The sequence below is a fragment of the Colias croceus genome, chromosome 18, assembly GCF_905220415.1.
Source record: "Colias croceus chromosome 18, ilColCroc2.1".
Classification (NCBI taxonomy): Eukaryota; Metazoa; Arthropoda; class Insecta; order Lepidoptera; family Pieridae; genus Colias; species Colias croceus.
Window position 1 is genome coordinate 4,129,225 of NC_059554.1, and position 20,484 is coordinate 4,149,708.

General features: G+C 32.8%; 3 protein-coding genes across 8 annotated transcripts; 2 read left to right on the forward strand and 1 right to left on the reverse strand.

Annotated features, from left to right (window-relative positions):
• The first annotated feature begins 2,431 nt into the window (after positions 1–2,431).
• LOC123699809 (zinc finger protein 678) lies at positions 2,432–9,228 on the forward strand. The gene is made up of 10 exons (XM_045646838.1): positions 2,432–2,869; positions 3,295–3,582; positions 3,716–3,866; positions 4,349–4,458; positions 5,222–5,409; positions 5,870–5,994; positions 6,721–6,929; positions 7,356–7,523; positions 7,931–8,053; positions 8,354–9,228. Exons 1-10 carry the CDS (start codon positions 2,573–2,575, stop codon positions 8,549–8,551), a joined length of 1,857 nt encoding a protein of 618 aa, XP_045502794.1. The 5' UTR covers positions 2,432–2,572; the 3' UTR covers positions 8,552–9,228.
• Positions 9,229–10,985: 1,757 nt separating this feature from the next.
• On the forward strand, positions 10,986–13,232 carry LOC123699482 (3'(2'),5'-bisphosphate nucleotidase 1). 6 transcript variants are annotated; one of them, XM_045646427.1, is made up of 8 exons: positions 10,986–11,122; positions 11,238–11,379; positions 11,485–11,624; positions 11,694–11,807; positions 11,888–12,032; positions 12,134–12,238; positions 12,535–12,821; positions 12,962–13,232. In XM_045646427.1, the coding sequence occupies exons 3-8, from the start codon at positions 11,505–11,507 to the stop codon at positions 13,220–13,222; spliced, it is 1,032 nt and encodes a 343-aa protein (XP_045502383.1). In that variant the 5' UTR covers positions 10,986–11,122; positions 11,238–11,379; positions 11,485–11,504; the 3' UTR covers positions 13,223–13,232. The 6 variants fall into 6 exon arrangements, with proteins under 6 accessions (XP_045502383.1, XP_045502381.1, XP_045502384.1 ...); XM_045646425.1 differs by having other exon boundaries at positions 11,238–11,352; XM_045646428.1 differs by having other exon boundaries at positions 10,986–11,118; positions 11,238–11,352.
• Positions 13,229–20,260, reverse strand: LOC123699481 (4-coumarate--CoA ligase 1). The gene is made up of 9 exons (XM_045646423.1): positions 19,817–20,260; positions 19,520–19,727; positions 19,073–19,391; positions 18,685–18,868; positions 18,160–18,305; positions 17,679–17,805; positions 16,388–16,615; positions 15,874–16,044; positions 13,229–13,485 (listed from the first exon to the last, which is right to left on the reverse strand). The coding sequence occupies exons 1-9, from the start codon at positions 19,937–19,939 to the stop codon at positions 13,357–13,359; spliced, it is 1,635 nt and encodes a 544-aa protein (XP_045502379.1). The 5' UTR covers positions 19,940–20,260; the 3' UTR covers positions 13,229–13,356.
• Between the last annotated feature and the right edge of the window lie 224 nt (positions 20,261–20,484).

The following is a 20,484-nucleotide window of genomic DNA, read 5'->3' on the forward strand; positions in this document are numbered from 1 at the left end:
AACAAACTCTTCAACCTTATATTATTATTGTGATCGAAAAGAAACGATCTATTGACCGCATCACAGACATATCATATGTCTGTGGACCGCATACAATCATAGATGTGGTCATTTAATATTAATTTGATAAAATAAGAACGTGTGTACCGAGCACCCGTCTCAGTACCGTCACCTTAGAATTTAGATCATTAAGTAATGGATGGAGTACGCTGGCAAATTGTTCTAATATTCTAGGAGGTAGCAACGTTGACAAGTGAGCATTTTAGTATAGTTGGTTCTTTGATATGCTGTTCCTCTTGCTATTTCGGTTACAGTCCGGGCTGTCTGGCTGGCCGCAGTGGTTGCGTTTAATAGTGCGCATCTTATCTGCACAGGAAAATATCCTTAATTTAAAGTCATTTTTTAACGCGTAATTTTTAATCGTTTGCCTTTAGATAGATCCATTAGACATACATTTTTTATTGCAAGACGTTTTTTTCGTTGTTAAATAGGTGCCAGACGCAATTTTTATTTCAAAATAATTAAAATATCATCGAAATAAGTGAAATTCCATCAACATGAGTCCCAGTGAAGGATAAGTAATCACTGTGTTACTTATACTATACATAATATTCATTTTACTATTTACAGTTTTATTACAACAATCTACCATATCGCCTCCTTTTTCCCAACGAACCTCAAATAGGACGTTAATGTAAACTTGATAAAAACCAAATATCATCAAGAAATTAAAGACTTTTTAACGGATTTTAAACGCGATTTATTCATTGTATTATTTTCCCAAGTCTTTAATTTCAAAATGTATAATACTCGCGTAAAATTAAGCACTAGAAAATACAAATATCATCAAATTCATATTTATACCCAAAAGTGTAATAATTATGAAACCATCTATTAAAAATATTAGTTTACTAATTATTCAATATAAGTATTAAAAAAGGATAATATAATATAAATAATAAAGTTATTACTTACCTTTTAAGCGGACTCATGTTGATGTAATTTCACTTATTTCGATGACATTTTAGTTATTTTGAAATAAAAATTGCGTATGGCACCTATTTTACAACGAAAAAAACGTCTTGCAATAAAAAAATTATGTCTGATGGATCTATCTAAAGGCAAAAGATTAAAAATTACGCGTTAAAAAATGACTTTAAATTAAGGATATTTTCCTGTGCAGATAAGATGCGCACTAATAAACGCAACCACTGCGGCCAGCCAGACAGCCCGGACTCTAACCGAAATAGCAAGAGAAACAGTATATCAAAAACCCAACTATACTAAAATGACTTTTTTTTTAACGTTGCTAGCTCCCGTACTATAACTAAACTTTCTGCTGATTTTGGTGCGGGGAGGGTCACTCACACTATTGAAACACAATCACACATTCACAAAAATAATTTGTGTCACGAAAGTCGTAAAAATTTACGACCTTTTAAGCGACGAGTTTTTAAATTCAACTCTATCTTTAAGTTCATAAAGATTAAATTTGTATTTCATTCCAAGTTGTCTCGTGGGGAGTGCGGTTCAATATCGCGTTCTAAATTCAACTTTATCTCTTACGTCATAAAGATTAAATTTGTATTTCTTTACAAGATAGTCTCGTAAAGAATGCGGTTCATTATCGCGTTTTAAATTCAACTTTGTCTCTTAGTTCTTAAAGATTAAATTTGTATATTTTCTTTCCATGATAGTCTCGTGGGGCCGCATCAATGATCGAGTAAACATGACTCGATTATTTGTCTTGTTCATATCGCTAAACGATACATCGACGATTATTAGATATTGCATTTAAATAGATATTTACGTTAAAAAAATAAAAAAATACTTACAAATGAAAGATTATTCCATCTTTTTAAATATTTGATGTGTTTGACTTGTTTCTGCAAGACTTGACAGCACAAAACGGAGTTTTTAGCGGAGCACTCGCAGACGTCCTTTTGATGATTTACGAATACGCAGAGTGTTTGTAATCGATTACGCAAGTAGTTTTTATGAAAGCATAAGATTTTTCGATTCGAATAATCTTATACCTCGGCGAAAGGGGAAGCGCCTGTGAGTGTTATCCATTACTTAATGATCTAAGACCGTCACGCTATGGAGTAAGGCGACGATTTTGGTATCCTTCAATCTTGCCAAAGAAATTTCACTTCTGATAGGTGTGGTGTGTTCGGCACACACGCTCTTTTTTTTCTTGGTGAAGTGTTTTTTAATGGTTAATAATTGTCTTCACATTATTGATCATTAATATGGACACATTATCGATCATAATAGGTACTGCTAAATTTATTTCATATTCTCACTGCCCATTTTTAGCTTATATTTTCCAATGATACCAGATTTTCAAGTTTTCAGTAAAATTATTATGAATTGGTTGTCTATGGAGCTGACGTTTTGACAGTTGACACTTCGTCGTCGTAGGCGCAGGCAATTCGCCATTACATTTAGTTGTCAAAAGCGCCTAGGTAAAATAAATATCAAAGTTTCTGTAACTTAATAAATTAGATTCATCGAAGGAGTTTTCATTCGTTCAAAAGTTTTATTTTAAAGTTATTTGTTATTTACGGAAATGGCTCCTAAACGAGGTAGGGGACGTCCAAGAAAATTACCTGCATCTGATAACCTGAGCACTAAACTAGCTTTCGAAGAAAACGATGGCACAATTGAAAATAATAGCAAGCAAGTGATGGAACGCGTTTGCTCGATCTGTGACAAAACTTTCGAAAGCAAACTTGCATTGATTGAACATTTAATTGTATGTAATGAAAATAGTAATAATTCTCTTAATTGTGAACAAGATTCTTCAAATGAATCTCCCAAGAGAATACATAGAGAAAAGAAATTTATAAAAAACCATGAAGATAAGGTATTTTTTTTTTATTATGTATTAAATTGTCTTATTTTAAAACTATTAAATATAAGACATGTACGGGCATTGCGGAGAACAGGGCAAGACACCTGGGGTCTCCCGGTTCCATCCCTGAAGCCTTTGGCAGCCCTCACAAGCTGCTTGGCTTCATGGAGGAGCTCGGGTGGTTTCAGTTTTAGCTGGTTTCCCCCACCTCCCTCTCTCACGCAGAATAGGCGCTTGACGTCGAGTTGCGGAGAAATGCCCGTATATAAGACATTTTTTAACTTGTATGTGGTGCAATTATAAATTACATATTATGTCAATAGTGAGTACTTGAGAATGCCGTGTATTTTAACAAATTTCAAATTTTAATCTTTTTTGTAAAAATTATATTAAAATGATATATTAGAATAAAGCCCATTAAATATTTCCCTTTTCAGCCAAAACTTTGCTGTACAAAATGTGATAAAGTCTTCATTTTTCAAAAGTGCTTCATCAAACATATGGAAAATGACCATTCCGAAGCTCCAAATAGTGTATCTTGTGACATGTGTGACGTAACATGTCCAAATAAACAAATATTGTTAAAACATATCAAAAAGAAACATGACCCAGGCTCTTACTCCTGTGAATATTGCGGAAAGAAATTTGTACGGAAAGCTCATGTTTCTCGGCATTTATCGCAGAAGGGTTGCGATGGCCGAGATCTATTAAAATTCTCATGTGAAGTAAGTTACATTTTTGTTGGCTTTGAAAGATTGAAAAGAACACTTAAAGAAATAATTCTAGTGTCATTAATAATTATTTGTATCAAAACAATATTTACCTTTGCTTTTTAAATAACTAAGTAATGTATTTCAGATTTGTGACACTTTATTCACAAGGAAAGATAATTTAATGATGCACCTCAGACAGCAACACATCACAAAGGGAACATACCTTTGCAAGCAATGCAATTATTTTACTAGAAACTTCTCCAAACTCATTGTGCATAGCAGGAACCATCACCAACGTGAGTTGTTGGTTTAAATCAAGAAATACGTAGGAGTGCTTAAAGCCGATATATTAATAAATTATAGACTAGCTGCAGTTTTACCGCATTGCTTTGCACCTATTATTATTAGCGTGATGATATAAAGCACAACCTATTAGAAATATTCATGCAAAAATTGAAGTAAATCTATGCAGTACTTTTTGAGTTTAGCCCGGACATACATACAAACAGACAAAAATTCTAAAAACTATATTTTTGACTTTAATATAGATTGTAGATCACGTTCCAAGTATTCTTTTAAAAAAAATATTTAATGTACAGATTTGACTTTCCTAAGATTTAATTAATATGAATAGACTTGTGCAAAATACGTTCATAAAGAAATTTTAAGATGGCCAGCATTAGAGTCCTAATAATATGAAACATCTTGAGTGTCTTTGTGCTTTTCATGTAAACACACCTTTAACTCAATTGAAACTAACTTTAGTTTGTTATTACAGCAAAGCCATTACGTTTTGAATGTGACCATTGTGGCAAAGTTATGAACAGCAGAGCATCTATCTCAAAGCATTTAGAAATTCACGGTGATAAAAAATATCTGTGTGGTGTGGTTAGTATCAAGAATTTACAGTTTATTTTAACTATTTTTACTTACATAAATAAAGTTATGAGGTTATTTTTATTCACAACTAGCTTTCCGCCCGCGGCTTCGCCCGCGTTTTTAAAGAAAAACCCGTTTCCGTAGGATTTCCGGGATAAAACCTATCCTATGTCCTTTCTCGGGTATCAAAATATCTCCATACCAAATTTCATGAAAATTGGTTCAGTAGTTTAGGCGTGATTGAGTAACAGACAGACAGACAGAGTTACTTTCACATTTATAATATTAGTATGGATTTTGTTTAAACCAAGATATTTAAGCAATATTTTTTTTTATATATTTTTAACATTGTAACAGATACTTACATAAATAACATGGTAAAAGATTAATGATTGAAATGTATAATTTATGCTCCCATGGATTTAATTTAATGGTGAGTACACATGAAGTTTTAAAAGATAAAGAGATATACATGAACATTCATAAACAACTAGCTACATATCTGGCTCTGCTCATATCCGGGGTGAAAATTAAAAATATATTAAACTCAATATTATGCCGGTTTGTGTACATTCATACTCTTAAAAATGTTAATGCAGTCATAAGATTACACATGAAAAAGGCATTATACATGAATAATTAATAATCATTAATAATTACCTTGGTTTGTTGTAGAAAAGTTAAGAAGTTACACATTGTTTAAAAAATACAGTAAGCATAATAGTTTCATTTGATATTTATTCCCTGATCTTTATTGTATCTATATTCACAGTGTGGCTACAGAACTTACACTATCGAGGTGATGCGTCGCCATACGCTCACACATGTTGACAATAAACCATACAAGTGCAATAGCTGTGATCGTTCCTTTATTCAAAGGTCCTTACTTGTGCGACATCTTGAGAAACATATTGGTTTCACATGCAAAATTTGTCTCCAGCGATTTGATGATAAAAATGAGTAAGTTCTCAATTTATTGAAAACCTAATATATATTCTATAAATATTCTATATAAAATACATATAATCTACCTATATAAAATATATAACCTAATATATAGATAAATGTAATGAATTTTAATGGTGGCCGTTAACGGACCGCTTCAAGCAGTTTAGACGGACGGCTTGAAGCAGCAACCCCGCGGTGAACTATGGACATTCATTCACTGCCGTACACTGCTTCAAGCCGTCAACTGCGCGGTTTGTAGCGACAGCTTGAGCAGTAAACGACCGACCGCTCGAGCAGTCCGTGTACGTCGCTCAGCCGTTAACTACTCGAGCCGCCCGTGTACGGCCGCTCTTAGACTTCATTTATATTTTATTTAAATGTAATTGTGATATTTGAGTAGGTACATAGATCAGTTTTTGCGATCTTATTATTGCCTTATCAACAAAATCTTATTGCCAAAAACTTTTTCCAGATTAATCCGCCATAAGCATTCACATAAAAGTGATGATGAATTGAATTGCACATTTGAAGATTGCGATAAACAAAACTTCAAGAATGCTGCTGAATTGGAGAGACATATTAAGGAGCATTTAACTGGTGAGGAGTGTTACAGAAAAAATATATATATATTCCACCTCCTTTCTGCCTCCTTTCTATATATTTTTGCCTAGGTTAAGAGAATCTCATGCTATCAAAAAAATTGGAAATAGCGTAAATCATATTTCCATAGGGCATAGAAATATGATACGACTAACTGCACGATAACATGCAGCGAATAAAAAATTTTACCAGCTTTCTCGTTATACATTTCGTATCTCGCAAGAGCGAGGTACGAATCCTCCATACTTAAATCTGATATTATGTTCTCTTATCTTCATAATTCTAGTGTCTACTTTTCATTATTATGCACAGCGTCCAAATTTGAGTTACGATTTGTCCTGTTGATTGAGTATCGTAAAGATTTTCCTATAGCAATGATTCTATGAAGTGAGATCTTCAAATTTTCCTTAACGTAATGTATGAATTTCCTGCGATATATTCGAGTATCGAGCATTATTTGTTTTTAAAAAGCTGGCAAAGAACCTGCAACAACACCTGTCGTTACAATAGTGTTTAACATCAGATACCAGCGCTTTGCTTGCTCTGACCAAATAAAATAAACATTCGAGTAGCATCCCTAAGACCAGAACTAACTTTTTTATTTCAAACCGTATAGAGTATAGACTATAGAACATACATTTGGTAAGAAGGCGCTACTAGTTTAGTATCTATGGTATTGTCGATACAAAAACAACAATCCCACTGTACCATTACACCGTCCAGATCACAAATGCGAGATATGCGGCAAGACGTTCAAGAACGAGATAACTCTGGGGCGGCACGTGACGACCCACGCGCTGGACCGGCCGCGCCGCTGCATGTACTGCGTGTGTGCGCGCGCGTACCTGCGCGGCGAGCACCTGCTGCGCCACGTGCGCAACCACCACGCGGACGTGTTCAAGCAGCGGCTGATGCACGTGCGGAAAGTGCTGGTGAGTATTTGAAAAAAAAAAAATATTGGTCGGCCAGTGTTCGAAATTCATAACTTCAACCATAAACAAGAGAGTATGTCAAATAGTCATATCTTCTTGCCATATAAAAAAAGAGAGTATGCCTCAAATAGACTTCTTGCCTTGAAGAAAGAAAAAAAGAGTATGCTTGTGTTTGTCAAATGCATGGTAGTGTGTGTAATGATTTTTAACAGGCTTATTTATTAGCTTCACCTGTATGATTGTTGTAATCGACTCTTTTAGACTAGATTTTGGCTTACATAATGTACACATATCGAGGATCAGTGACGATACAATTGTTTCATTAATTCTTCTTATCAAAGCGTGTTTTTACTATTTTTAATATTTTATTACATTGCTTGCTACGAGATTTTCTTTATATCTGCAAAATAATGATGACATTTTTAGGGGTCATTCGCGACTCATAGCCGTGTGAGCAAGTCGGAACTGGAAGCGATACTGAATGTCCTGGACGCGGAGTCGGATCGTATCATCGAGGACTTTGGGACAGGCGTGTTGTACGGAGGCCTGCTGGCGCCTAACGAGAATGAAACTATTTTAGAAATGCCTGTTAAGGTATATTTAGAATGTGTTTTAAATTTTAATGAATTTGATATATTTGGTTTTATGGCATTGCAATGTTTTATAAATATAAATTTATAACGAATAGAAAAAAATGGAAGGGGATCACGGGTGGCCGATTGATCAGGCATCCGCCCCGGATTGGCGTGAAAAAAAAATTAATTCTATAAATTTTTTCTGTTCTTTATGAATTTATATGTTTTTTAATTTTAAAGCATTCTCTATATTCATGTTTTTTGTAGGATATAAAATTATAAGGGTATTGATTATTGAAATATGGTAAATGAAATTTTTTTGATAAGGTTTAAAGTTGTTCAAGTGATATTTTCACATTCATTATTATTATTCAAATGTTACCTCGATGTGATTGTACCAATGTGATATGCTTTTGTTGTTAACAGACGGAACCGAGCCCCTTGTTAGGGGAAGAGGACCTTGCTGATAACCTAAAATTAATGCTGTCGAAGCTAATTGATAAGGACCTTCTAGCTGAGTATGGTTGGCCAAACGATAGCGTTGACGACGTATGTGCCTAAAAATATTGTTTAAATTATTTCCCTCTAATAAAATCATCTCCCATTAAATACTAATAAACCAAAAGTTTTTTCTATTTCACTCATTGATTCCTATTTAAACTCACCGATACTCAATGCATTTAAATATGTATTGAGTATCGGTAGTAAATCGCACTACGAAACTTATACTTTGCATTTAAATTTTTCGTTCCATTTCCTACCATTATACAAATAAAATTGTGATATGACACATAATACTTTTTTATTTGTAATCTACAAAGTCTCTAATGTGCTTTTTTACCCTATCAGATATTGGAACGAGTGATTGAAAACTGCGGCGCTCGCGTGGCAGAACGCGAAAAATGGAGTCGCGTACAAAGACTGAGAGAGAACGCTAAACGTCTGTTTCTTTATGTCATCGAGGATACAAACATCGCCAAGATGTTAAGCACACACACGATCGATCAGGTCATAGTGCATATACTGGAGCGCGTTAGCGAAGACTAGTTAGTTTAAATTGGGTAAATGGTTGGGTAAATTTTGTAGGTTAGGAAAAAATATTGTTACATTGCATGATTTTTTTATATGTTTGAACTTCCAATTGAAGACAAACAAATTAGTTTTATTGTATTTGTTATTGTCAGAAGAAAAAAATGTCAGAAGGTCATTGTCATTGAACAGAAGATATCCATCAGAACGGACCTGGGGCACGCGGCTTTAAATAAATAATTGGTAAATTAAAATCCCTATAATATAATAAACTTTAAAAAAATGATATATTTTTCTTGAAGACAGGCAACATACGTCCAATAAAACAAGAATCGATAAGTAATAAAGTGCTAAATATGTGCCTTAGTATTACATATACATAGTTATTTATAAAACTTATGGAATTTTATTGGATTTTTATCATGCCTAGAGTATTTTCATTTTATTAATAGAGTAAAGCAAACATTTTGAATAATATTGTATTGTTTATTATAATTCGTTATAATCATATTTTATTGTTTATAGTTGTATTTTAATTAAGATTTTTATCTACGGGCGAGTAGCAAAAAAAAAACGTTTAAGTAATATAAGATTAACATAATGTGACTATTGTATATTCTTGCATAAATGAAGAGAATGGATATTTTTGTAATGATTATTTTAAAGCATTCCAATTCAAATATCTTATTTAACAAGAACAATATAAATCTTCGATATATCAAATATGATCAACTTGAAACATTGTTTGTAGTGCACTATGTTGACTTTGTAAATTAATTTAATCCATGAAGGATTAAAATTTGGCATTTTTATCGTATATTTTGCCGTAAGAATATATAAAGTTTCTATTTCGTTTTTTTAGAAATTAAGAAAAGGTTATGTTTTGGTATTATCTTTTAAAATCAAAAATTCGAACAAAGGTTAGATAATTTCGTCGTAGACTAGTTAAGTTTTCCGTTTTGTTAAAGATCAATAGAATTATTCTTGTAAAATTTTAGTTATAAATCATATAAATTGTTTTATTTCGTTTTTGAAGTGAAACTTCTTTATCAGGGTGTCAAAAAAATTTAGTGTAACATTTTTTCGTTACGCGTGACATTTTTTCGTTACGCGCCATTTTTTTCTTATCCCTACCACGCGTGATTCGACGTATTTCTGTAAAGTTGCATATAGTAAATTATTTTTTGAAAAATAAGGTCATAAAGAAGTTTCACTACTTACGTGTGTACACTAGTACACGCACACATTTTTTAGCATAAATGCAATTTTAAATATTTTAAAAATTCTAAAGATATGTTAAATTCAGTCATTATGCTAGATTCGGACTGCGCCTACAAATCTACAAATCTAATGCTATAAAAACTAAACATTCAATACGAATAGATTGTATTTCATCTCTACTCTATTGTTAAATGTAATAATTGATATAAGGTTTCGTATTGGTTCAGATTTTTAATTAAAATCTTAATAGATGGATGGCGTTGGGTGTACTTTAGGCACACAAAATATAAAGAATAGAAGATGGGTAGCTGTTGTCGCTAAGGGCCAAGGGGTCGCCGCCGCGCCCGCGCCGTAAAGACTAGCGAAAGTCGTGGATCCTCGCCTCATGATCGACTTTTTCTATCCTTCGGAATTTTTCAAATATTTGTATAGATTGTTACAATGTTAAGATTACATTTATTTTATAGTTAATAAGCAAATATAAAAATATGTTAAATTGGGATTTTAAGTATATAATGGGAATCAAGTTAATAAAGTTTATTTTAAAAAAATAAGTTTTATTTCCTAGCCTAGTCCGAGTCCATTCCCTAAAAAATTTTACCAAGGATACGTTTTTTATAAGTAAAACTATTGAAGTACATATTGAATAAAGCCTGTCCACAAAATGTAGAGATTAGTCTGGGTCTTTTTTCTAAACGAATACAGGTTTAGTATCCGATTTGGGTCTGCCTAAAGCAAAGGGGGCGCAGGACTTAAAAAATTTTTGATGGAGTTGGTGTCATTATAACACCTATTTATTATTGTTTTATCGTAAAGATTACGCTTATCGTAAGTCCTGCGCCCCCTTTGCTTTAGTCCAACCGGAAAAGTTCTACAGGTATATCGCGCCCACACGCGCCGTACGTACGCAAGCTTGACGCACGCACACTACGCCGATCACAGAGCAAGTCACGAGCAAGTAATATAGGTAAATCACAGACGCCGATCAGTTCCTGCCTGGTTCCTACTCAATGACGCTGTCGGAGAGGTTTGCGGAGAGGTGTGTGAATGTGAAATAAGATTTGCCGTTGCCAAGCTTATTGCCAAGCCGTTGCAAAAAAATAAAACAAAAAACTTCAGGGAATTTATAAACCTTGTATCACTGTTGAGTGTTGACTGCTCACACTTCACAGTTGACACTTGACAGAAAGTTTTATTTGACATATTTTGACAAATGGTTCTTAAGTAGGTACTTCATAATTCAATCGGTAATCGGTTCATTGGTTCATTGCAGTTTCACAAAATTTTAATACCTACATCAAGTGCGAATTTCAAAGCAAAGTTCACTTGTTCATTTGTGTTTCAAACTTGAACTTAAGTAGATAGTAGGTAATTATAAATTAAATAAACTTTAGCATATTGCTATCATTCGTAATTATTATTGTTAGATAATTTTATGTACCGAGGCATTGATGTAAATTGTTTGTTCTTGATTGGGACACAGGATTGGGAGACTGCTGATTCAAGACTTTCTAAAATATTAGTTTTAGTTCCGCTGTCAGTTATCGACTATCGACTGCTGAGTTCATGTCCTGCTTGCTTGGGATTCTGGGGACAATGTAAATTTTTATTGCAAGTGCCTACTAGTCTGTACTTCTAATTTCATACTATTTCATGCATTGTCATATAATGAATATATTATTATATTATATTAATATATTAAAAATAAATTTTTCATTACCTATTTCTAGCATTGAAAAATTATCAAATAATGTCACAAACGGTGCCTCTTATTGTACGACTTTTAGCATCTTCAGTATCTGTTGCTAACAGAGCTGGAAAAATTGTAAGAGATGTGATGAGCAAAGGGGAACTTGGTATTGTTGAAAAGGTAAATTAATTTTTTTGATTAAGTTATAGTGAAAATTATAGAAGTATAATGCAAATCATAAATTAACAGGGAAAGGATGATTACCAAACAGAAGCTGACAGATCAGCTCAGAGATGTATTATTGCCTCACTCTCAGCACAGTATCCAAAGGTGAACATTATAGGTGAAGAAGATGGAAATGAGGTATGTAAATAAAATTTTTGGTTGAATTATATTATTTTGATCATTTTATGCCTTTGTTATAAAATCCATTTTTATTACAGAGTCAAACCTCTGGAGAATTCCTAGTTTTAGATGGTGATAGTGAAATATTAGCTTTAGAATGTCCTAAAAGTTTGCTTGGAGTAAAAGAAGAAGATATTGTTGTTTGGGTTGATCCTTTGGATGGTACATCAGAATATACTCAAGGTAAATTTTCATTTTTAGCTTTCATTGAGTAAAAAATTATTTCGGAAAACTATAAAGTATCTTCTAAATCTTCAAAATACATATGTAAGTAACAATTCTAGGTGCCTTAATGTTGAAGAGAGATCCATGGGAAAGATGGAAAATGTACTTAACTCATCCATTTATCAGTATCAAATGGTATTTAAGTTTACTGCAATCAAACTATGGTAAATGGAAAACTATTGAGTGTATTAGGTAGTGTTTTCATGGGTTTTATACATAATTCAGTATAAAAATAAAAAGCAGCACAAAAATTCAACAAATGTATTAATCAATATTAACAATTCAGATTTGTCACATCATATTTTGGTGCATGATCACAGCTTCACTTGAGTTATATATTGTAAATAAACCACTATCTAATGAACTTCTGAATCACTTGACAAATTAATTATTGCTTAAAATGCATGTGAACATATTTCTAGTAATTTGTATACATAAATAATCATCACATTTGTTTCAGGCTTTCTTGAACATGTGACTGTACTCATAGGGATATCAGTAAATGAAAAACCTGTTGCTGGTGTGATACATCAGCCATATTATAAAACCATGGTAGGCAGTGAAAAAAAGTTGGGTCGCACAATTTGGGGTTTAAAAGACGTTGGCGTTGGTGGATTCACAATTGCACCACCACCTGATTCCTTAATCATCACCACAACTAGAAGCCATTCAAACCCACTTGTTGAAAATGCTCTTCAAGTAATGAAGGCTGCGCAAGTACTTAGAGTTGGTGGAGCAGGTTTCAAGGTAACAATAAGCCTAAACTAATTTATTTTTTGTTTGCACTTAGAGGAAATGCTAAATTACTTCCTACTTTAAATACTGTTGAAACAAGGCCATTATTATACTGTTGCAATACATTCTATGTCTACATTTTTCTATTACAGGTTTTGCAACTTTTGGAAGGAAAAGCATCAATTTACGTTTTTGCAAGTCCAGGATGTAAAAAATGGGACACATGCGCCCCTGAAGCAATATTAAATGCAGCTGGTGGAAAATTAACAGATATTCTTGGAAATTTTTACAAATATGGAGCATCTGTATCAAAACCTAACAAAACTGGTGTACTGGCAGCTGTTAGTACTGACCTTCATGATTATGCTCTTAGCAGAATACCACAAGATTTAAAGGAAAGGCTTACTAACTAATTATAAATGTTGAAATAAAATACAATTATTTATAAATTTTGTTCAAATGCATTTCTCTAATTTTAAACCTAAATGCCTTCAATAATCTACTGGCCCATTATATTTAAAAAGTTATTGTCTATTGGCTCAAGTTATTATAACTTGCTCTTCTTAACTGATGACAACTTTTTCCGTAATTCCCGTCGCAATATTTTGCCAGATGGATTCTTGGGAATTTCATCGACGAATATAACGCCACCGCGCAGTCGTTTGGCAGGTGAAACCTGAAAGCAAAGTTTAGTTTAAAAATGAATTAAAACCCCTTTTTTTAGTAAGTTTCGAGTTAGATATACAATCCTTTTTTTATGTGTGATCGGATAATTTATTTTTCAGAATAAAAGCACTTCACACAAATAATTATACTAGACGCTAAAAAATTCTCTTGATGAATACATTCAAGAATAGATTATATTATGTTTTTTGCGATATGAACAAGATGTAAACAGATGATAAACCATACTTTGTTTCTAGTTTATATAATTACGTCATCATTCATCAGGATTAGCTTTGATAATGCATCGTACGATATCTTTGAATATATTATATACGAATACGTTATCTTAGTCTGTTTGGCCTTGACCATAACTCGTAAGTAGTACTTGTACAAATGAAAGGAAAATGTAACAAATTCTGACCCCAGGTTAAATGTAAATTAGTGTCTGTTCAATACATTATATTTTTTTTTATTGCTTCGATTATGTACGGAATGAATTGAAAAACATTCGCTGTGTATTTCGAGTACTACCTACCTAGTATTATTCTTCAATAATATTATTACATACAACCAATAAAGATAAAATTTACGATAATATTGTATTAGATCAGAACAACTCAGCCTACATTACAATTAACAAATGACTAAATCACGGGTTGGGGGGATAGTAAGTGGGTTTTCCTTTGACTACGCGGGCGAAGCTGCAGCCGGAACGCTAGTATGTATATGTATTTAAATAATATTTACACAAATATCACATTTTAAAATTATTTCTTGCTTCTTATCTGATTTCATTTTGTTGTGTGTATGGTGATGTGCATAACACAATCTAAAGAATAAGGCAGATAGAGATCGTACATTAAAATGTAAAAAGAAAATTATACAGTTTAATATTGAACAGATAGTTATCCAAAGTTTTAGTAAAGGTGCAGTGCCAAACAATAAATCTTTTTATAATGATCGAGTCAAAGGGTAGAACAGATTTTAGACATATGATCGCCATTCGCCTCGACTCTCGATGAAACATTCGTTTACAATTAGTGTCGTCACTAACCAATGTCGTCATAATTATACGTAAGTAAATTTGAGATCGACATTGGTGCCCTTTGACTTCTAAAAAACTTCCGCAAAATTTTTCCGTCAGTCGTACCGCGTACGCTCCGCACGAATGTGTAAATGCACTATAAGAAAGTCATATTTTTTGTTCGGCTGGCATAGTAAATAGAGAGAAGTATCTTCGAACAAAGGTGCATTAAATATATGGTTTGGTAAGAACCAACATGACCACAATACATCCACTTGCTTCATCTTTAAGAAGTTTCAGCTATACTATACCCAATTACGTATCAACAAGTTATGTATTAGCTAGTTCAATAAAGAAACGAATCTTCAATGGCGGCGCTTATCATTCCCTCTCGCTCACACACGGCCGTACGGTATGCAAAAAAAAAAGGGAAAAATTAAATCACTAAAATGTATTTGATTTTCCCTATAATAGTTTTTATCATAAATTTACAATGACAATTATGCATTTGCGAAAGTAAATAATGTTTTATTGGAATTTGACAAAATATGTTCTTTGGGAAAAGTTGTTCAGTTTTATGGGCTTATTACAAGTATTATGGGGATTTTATTACATTCTGTATACGCAAATATGATAATTCATATAAATACACAAATACAATAACAAAAAAGTTTGTCAACAAACAATTTGAAATAATTAATAAAATAATTATCAATTTACGTTATTTTTATTTTCTTTTTTGCTGATCCTACCATCTGTCAAAGTCAGCTTTGGCCGCCATTGAAGATTCGTTTCTTTATTGAACCAACTAATACACTCACAATATTGTATTTTAAAAAGGTACCGATCGTTTATAAGCCGCGCTTTATTCTCTTTCACTCTCTGGCATAAAACCGATTGCATCTTGCTCGTTCACGCTCGTTTTTATGAGTTAGGCAATTACCTGACTTAAATTACTTAGTTACCTGACTTGACAATATAACCCGAGCAGATAGAGAATAGATCTGAAGATGGCGCCCCCTCGCATGCGTTCTCGCTCACTCTCTATCGCTGTTTATACTCACCCAGTGAAGTACGCGTTGCAAAAAAATAATCAGGCGGGATTCGCTCTCTAAGCTAGGTACTTGACGCACTCCGAGTTATAGTTGCTTTTATTGATATTGTTGAGTTTGATTGTTATATTGTTTGCGTTACATTTGATTGTTATTTATTTTCGTTAAGTTTTTGTTACAAACTTTAAAAACAAAATATGGATATACCAAAAAAAACGATCTTAGAGAACTTAATTTGCCAACCCTACCATAAGTCCCGTCGCAGTCTTCAGATCTATTCTCTATCTGCTTGGGTTGTACATAAATCAAAACCATCATTAACCTTATCGTGGATGTACTTGACGATATCACTCTCCGACAGCTTAGCGTTCGGTTGCAGCACAACAAAGGCGATGGGCAGCTCTCCAGCCAACTCATCGGGCAGACCCACAACTCCGCAGTCAGCTATTCCGCTCATACGGAGGAGTAATGCCTCTAACTCTGCAGGTGCTACCTGGTGAGATACGTTGGTTAACATTAATGTTGAAATGCAAAATTATTATTAGGTATGTATGGTATACCTTGTATATTATGCTCATCCTCAGTTTAATAGTGAAGCGAGAACGGACAGAAAGATGGGTGGAGGATTTTTTAAAAAGTATAATTATTGATGTTTAATTTGTATGTTCGGAATCGTAAAAACTCCAGAAAAAAATTATTGCTTAATATCGTTAGTTTTTAAATAAAAGAAAAACTAAACTTTAACTTTTTTTATAATGTAGATATTATTAGCTTATTGTGCATATTTATAAATAATAGTGGTTTGTTATAGATGTACATGTTAAGAAAAATCTTACCTGGAATCCCTTATACTTGATGAGTTCCTTGAGTCGGTCAACAATATAGAAAAATCCATCATTGTCATAATATCCAATATCTCCAGTTTGTACATATCCGTCCCTGTCAATGAGAGCATCACTAGCGGCCCTGTCTCCCATATAACCCTTCATACGTAGTGGGGACTTAATCCATAACTCCCCTTCTTTGTTCGGCCCCAACTTCTGACCAGTTTCTATGTCGACAACCTGAATAAAATAGAAGCAAATAAATGCTATAAAAAAAATTATAATTTCAGGACTTGATATAATATTTCATGGGTATCTATTAGCCAGTTTTCATAAACATAGAAATTAAAGACTTTTTAACGGATTTAAAAAGTGTTTTATTCACGTTTTGAACACAATACATCGAGTGTGGTCACGGAGAAAGTTTTTAATTTCTCAATACATATTATATATTTGCGCAAGAAATACTAAGTTCACATAATATCTCTCTCAAATCATCTCGCAAATCATTTTTCATTCTAGTTGTCGTAGGTATTAATTTAAATTTTTTGTAAACGTATAAAGATGATAAAAAAATCTAGTTATGTATTACTTTAGCACAAAAAAAGAGATTCAAATTAAGATAATGTCGACATTTTTTACTTCATTATAAATTAAAATAGAAATACTTAAACGTGATATTGAACTTTAGACTTTGATTTGCAGATTTTAAAAGATTAATATTTTTTTTATACTAAAGCGCTATTTTTGGATAGTTTTTGTATTCATGCTGTAACCTATATTTTTAACATTGATATGTTTTATGTCTCACAGTCCAATCTCAAATTGAGTTATCTATTGGGTAACAACAGTAAAGTGGACAAAATGTTGTTAGAACTGTTATAAACTGTACAACGATAATTTATTCGTGAAATTTTTAAGCGCGTTTTTAGATCACTATAAAACTACCTAATTTTACATTTAAATGAAACACACACACACACACACACACACACACACGCTCACACATATACACACACAAGCATTTAAGCGCTTTCCACTTACCTTTATTTGTTATTTTTAAAATTTTCTTTTGTATAACGTAGGTATCTATACTGTTTCGAATTAATGGGAGAAGCCACTGGCTCCTGAGACACAGTATTTAACTAATTCAGGAGCCTATGGATTCATATATAAGCTGTACCTATTTTTTTATGACAATAAAGTTATTTATTTATTATTTATTTATTTATATTATTAGTCAAAGTATTTACCATATGGATTTATTGTTCACTTCTTTTAATGCTAAATAAATCGTTTATACCTTAATCTTCATGCCAGGTGCAGGAGTGCCACAGGAGCCAATTTTTTCTCCGTTGGTGAGATCGACACAACATGCCATTGTGACTTCCGTAAGACCATATCCTTGTCTTATATATTGAATACCAGTCCTGTTAAAATATAATTAAAAATTTCAATAATTCGTTCAATACAGAAAACCTATTTCTTATGGATATTGAGAGGAGAACTGTAGAAAGTAGTGAACTGATGTTGCTGTTCAAAATTCTTTATGCCTTACAAGTAAATCCATACTAATATTATTATAAATGCGAAAGTAACTCTGTATGTCTGTCTGTTACTCAATCACGCCTAAACTACTGAACCAATTTGCATGAAATTTGGTATAGAGATATTTTGATACCCGAGAAAGGACATAGGCTACCTTTTATTGCGAAATATGTACCACGGGCGAAGCCGGGGCGGACCTCTAGTAGTAAATAAAACTTAAATCTACGTAATTATACCTTTGAGTAATAGCCGACTGAATTTCCCGCGACAGAGGTGCGGCCCCACACCACACTTCGTTCAGTGAGGTCAAATCATACTTTAGCACAAGTGGATGTTTTGCCAGAAAAACTGCTAATGGTGGAACTATTGTGGTCATGTTTATCTAGAAAAAAGATTAATGAAGACAAAATTTAAACAGTAGAATATAATTTAAGAATAAGCTTTTTTTGTGCTAGTTCATTACCTATTTTAGAAGTTTTATATCATTGCTACTTGAAGAGTTATGAAAGAACATATAGGTGGCAAAATAATACAAAGAGCTTTTATTAAAAAAAAACCCGGCTCTAAGTATTAATTATTCATAATTAATTTTATAACAGTATTTTATTTTAATACAGAAATCTAGGGAATTTATCAATCTAATGATGCATGAGGAAATATAATGTTTAATTGAATATTATTGCCGTTTTCCCTGTAATATATTGTGTATGTTGGCTAATTGAAATGCAGTGGTAAATGTTAAAAAAATTTAAATCTCATACCTTATACTTCTGTATGGTTTCCAAGAATTGTTCTTCCTCAAACCTCATTAAGAAAACCACTTCAATATGTAGAGACATGATTGCTAAAGTAGTAATAAAACCATAAGCATGGAACCAGGGTATTAGTGAGAGAGCAGTGTTTACTTCATGCTTTTTTCTTTTCTTTGAAGTCTCCAAATAGTACCTAAGAGCAATAATAATGAGTGTTATAAAGAAGTTTTGTTCTACCTACTGTTAGCTATATAACTATCACCTTTACATAAGTATATATCATAAACAAAACATATTAGATATTCAAGTCAAAAATATTATTTTCTAATCGTGGATTAAAATATTATATAATTATATGAACCATTAAGCTGTATTTTAAAAACTTTCATATACTCACTTCATATGAGCTGACAAGGTGAGAAAATTAACATGGGTCAACATAACACCTTTTGGCAATCCTGTGGTGCCTGAGGAGCACATGACAGCAGCTACATCTTCTGCACCATTCACATCAACAAGGGTGAAGTCATCTATATTTATCTGCTTTTTGACCAAGTCATTATAGAACACAGCAGGTACAACGTCATATTCACCAAAGAGTACCAATTTTTCTACATGTGCTAAATCTTTACAACAATCATAAACATTTTGTGCAGTTATTGGCGAAGTAAAAATGAACTTTGGTTTTGTGATTGCCAGTAGATGACTTATCTCACCTGAAAATATTAAATTAAATGTTTATAGCGAGCATCACAGTTTTCTCTAATTCTTAAGTTATTACTTATGAACCTTTGTATAGAAGTGATAACTTTCGGGAGCTATGTTTAAAATATATGATATGTACCTGGAGAATAAGTAACATTTAATGTTGATAATGTTCCACCACAGTAGAGAACAGCAAGAGATGTAACAGTAAACTCAAAGCGATTCTCACAGCTCAGAGCCACTACATCTCCTTTCTTCAATCCAATTTCTAGCAGAGCTGTGGCCAAATTAACACTGTTTTGAAGAATATCTCTAAATGATACTGACCTACCACTCTCTGCACAGATCTGAAACATTTATAAATTCAATCTGAGTCTCATAGTATGTACTCATCTATCCATAATATTATTACGAAAAAAAACGTGTGTGAACTCACTTGAGCAATTTTATCTCCGCCACTTTTTAATTTGTCAAATAGAAATTGCCCATAGGATAAATGCGCTGGGATAGGCTCTTCTTCTGGTCCCGATACAACATTTTGATGTATAGATACTGACATTTTATTTGCGACTGAAGAAATCAAGTTATTACGGAGGATATGAGGCGTTTTGTATAATCGGTTTTATGTGATAAAATTAAATGATTACATATCTAATGTGTATATCAATTTGTGAACACTATGTATCGTTAAGTGTGATAAATGGTTGATAATATTTTAATTAATTATTATATTATGTACGAACTTGTAATTCTACTAAGGGATAAATGTTATAGCAAAGTAATTTAACAATTATGTATACCTATGTACGGACAGCGGAAATAATAATGTTTTGAATTGAAATTTAGCGCTCCAAAAATCCCTGCCAGTTGCGAACGGCGAACTGCGGTCTGCGATTAGCCTGCCCTATTATACATTATATTATACTCTTTGGATTAATAGCCGACAGAAACCGGCCACAAGGCGCAAGGCAAAACATAAATATGTCAAATATTGAATTATTGTCAAGTGACACTGACATAAACGGCAGTGTTGCCAACTCAGAAGTTGATAATGACGTAGGTATAGGTAGGTATGTATGAGGGACGTAGAATTGGTAAAAATTG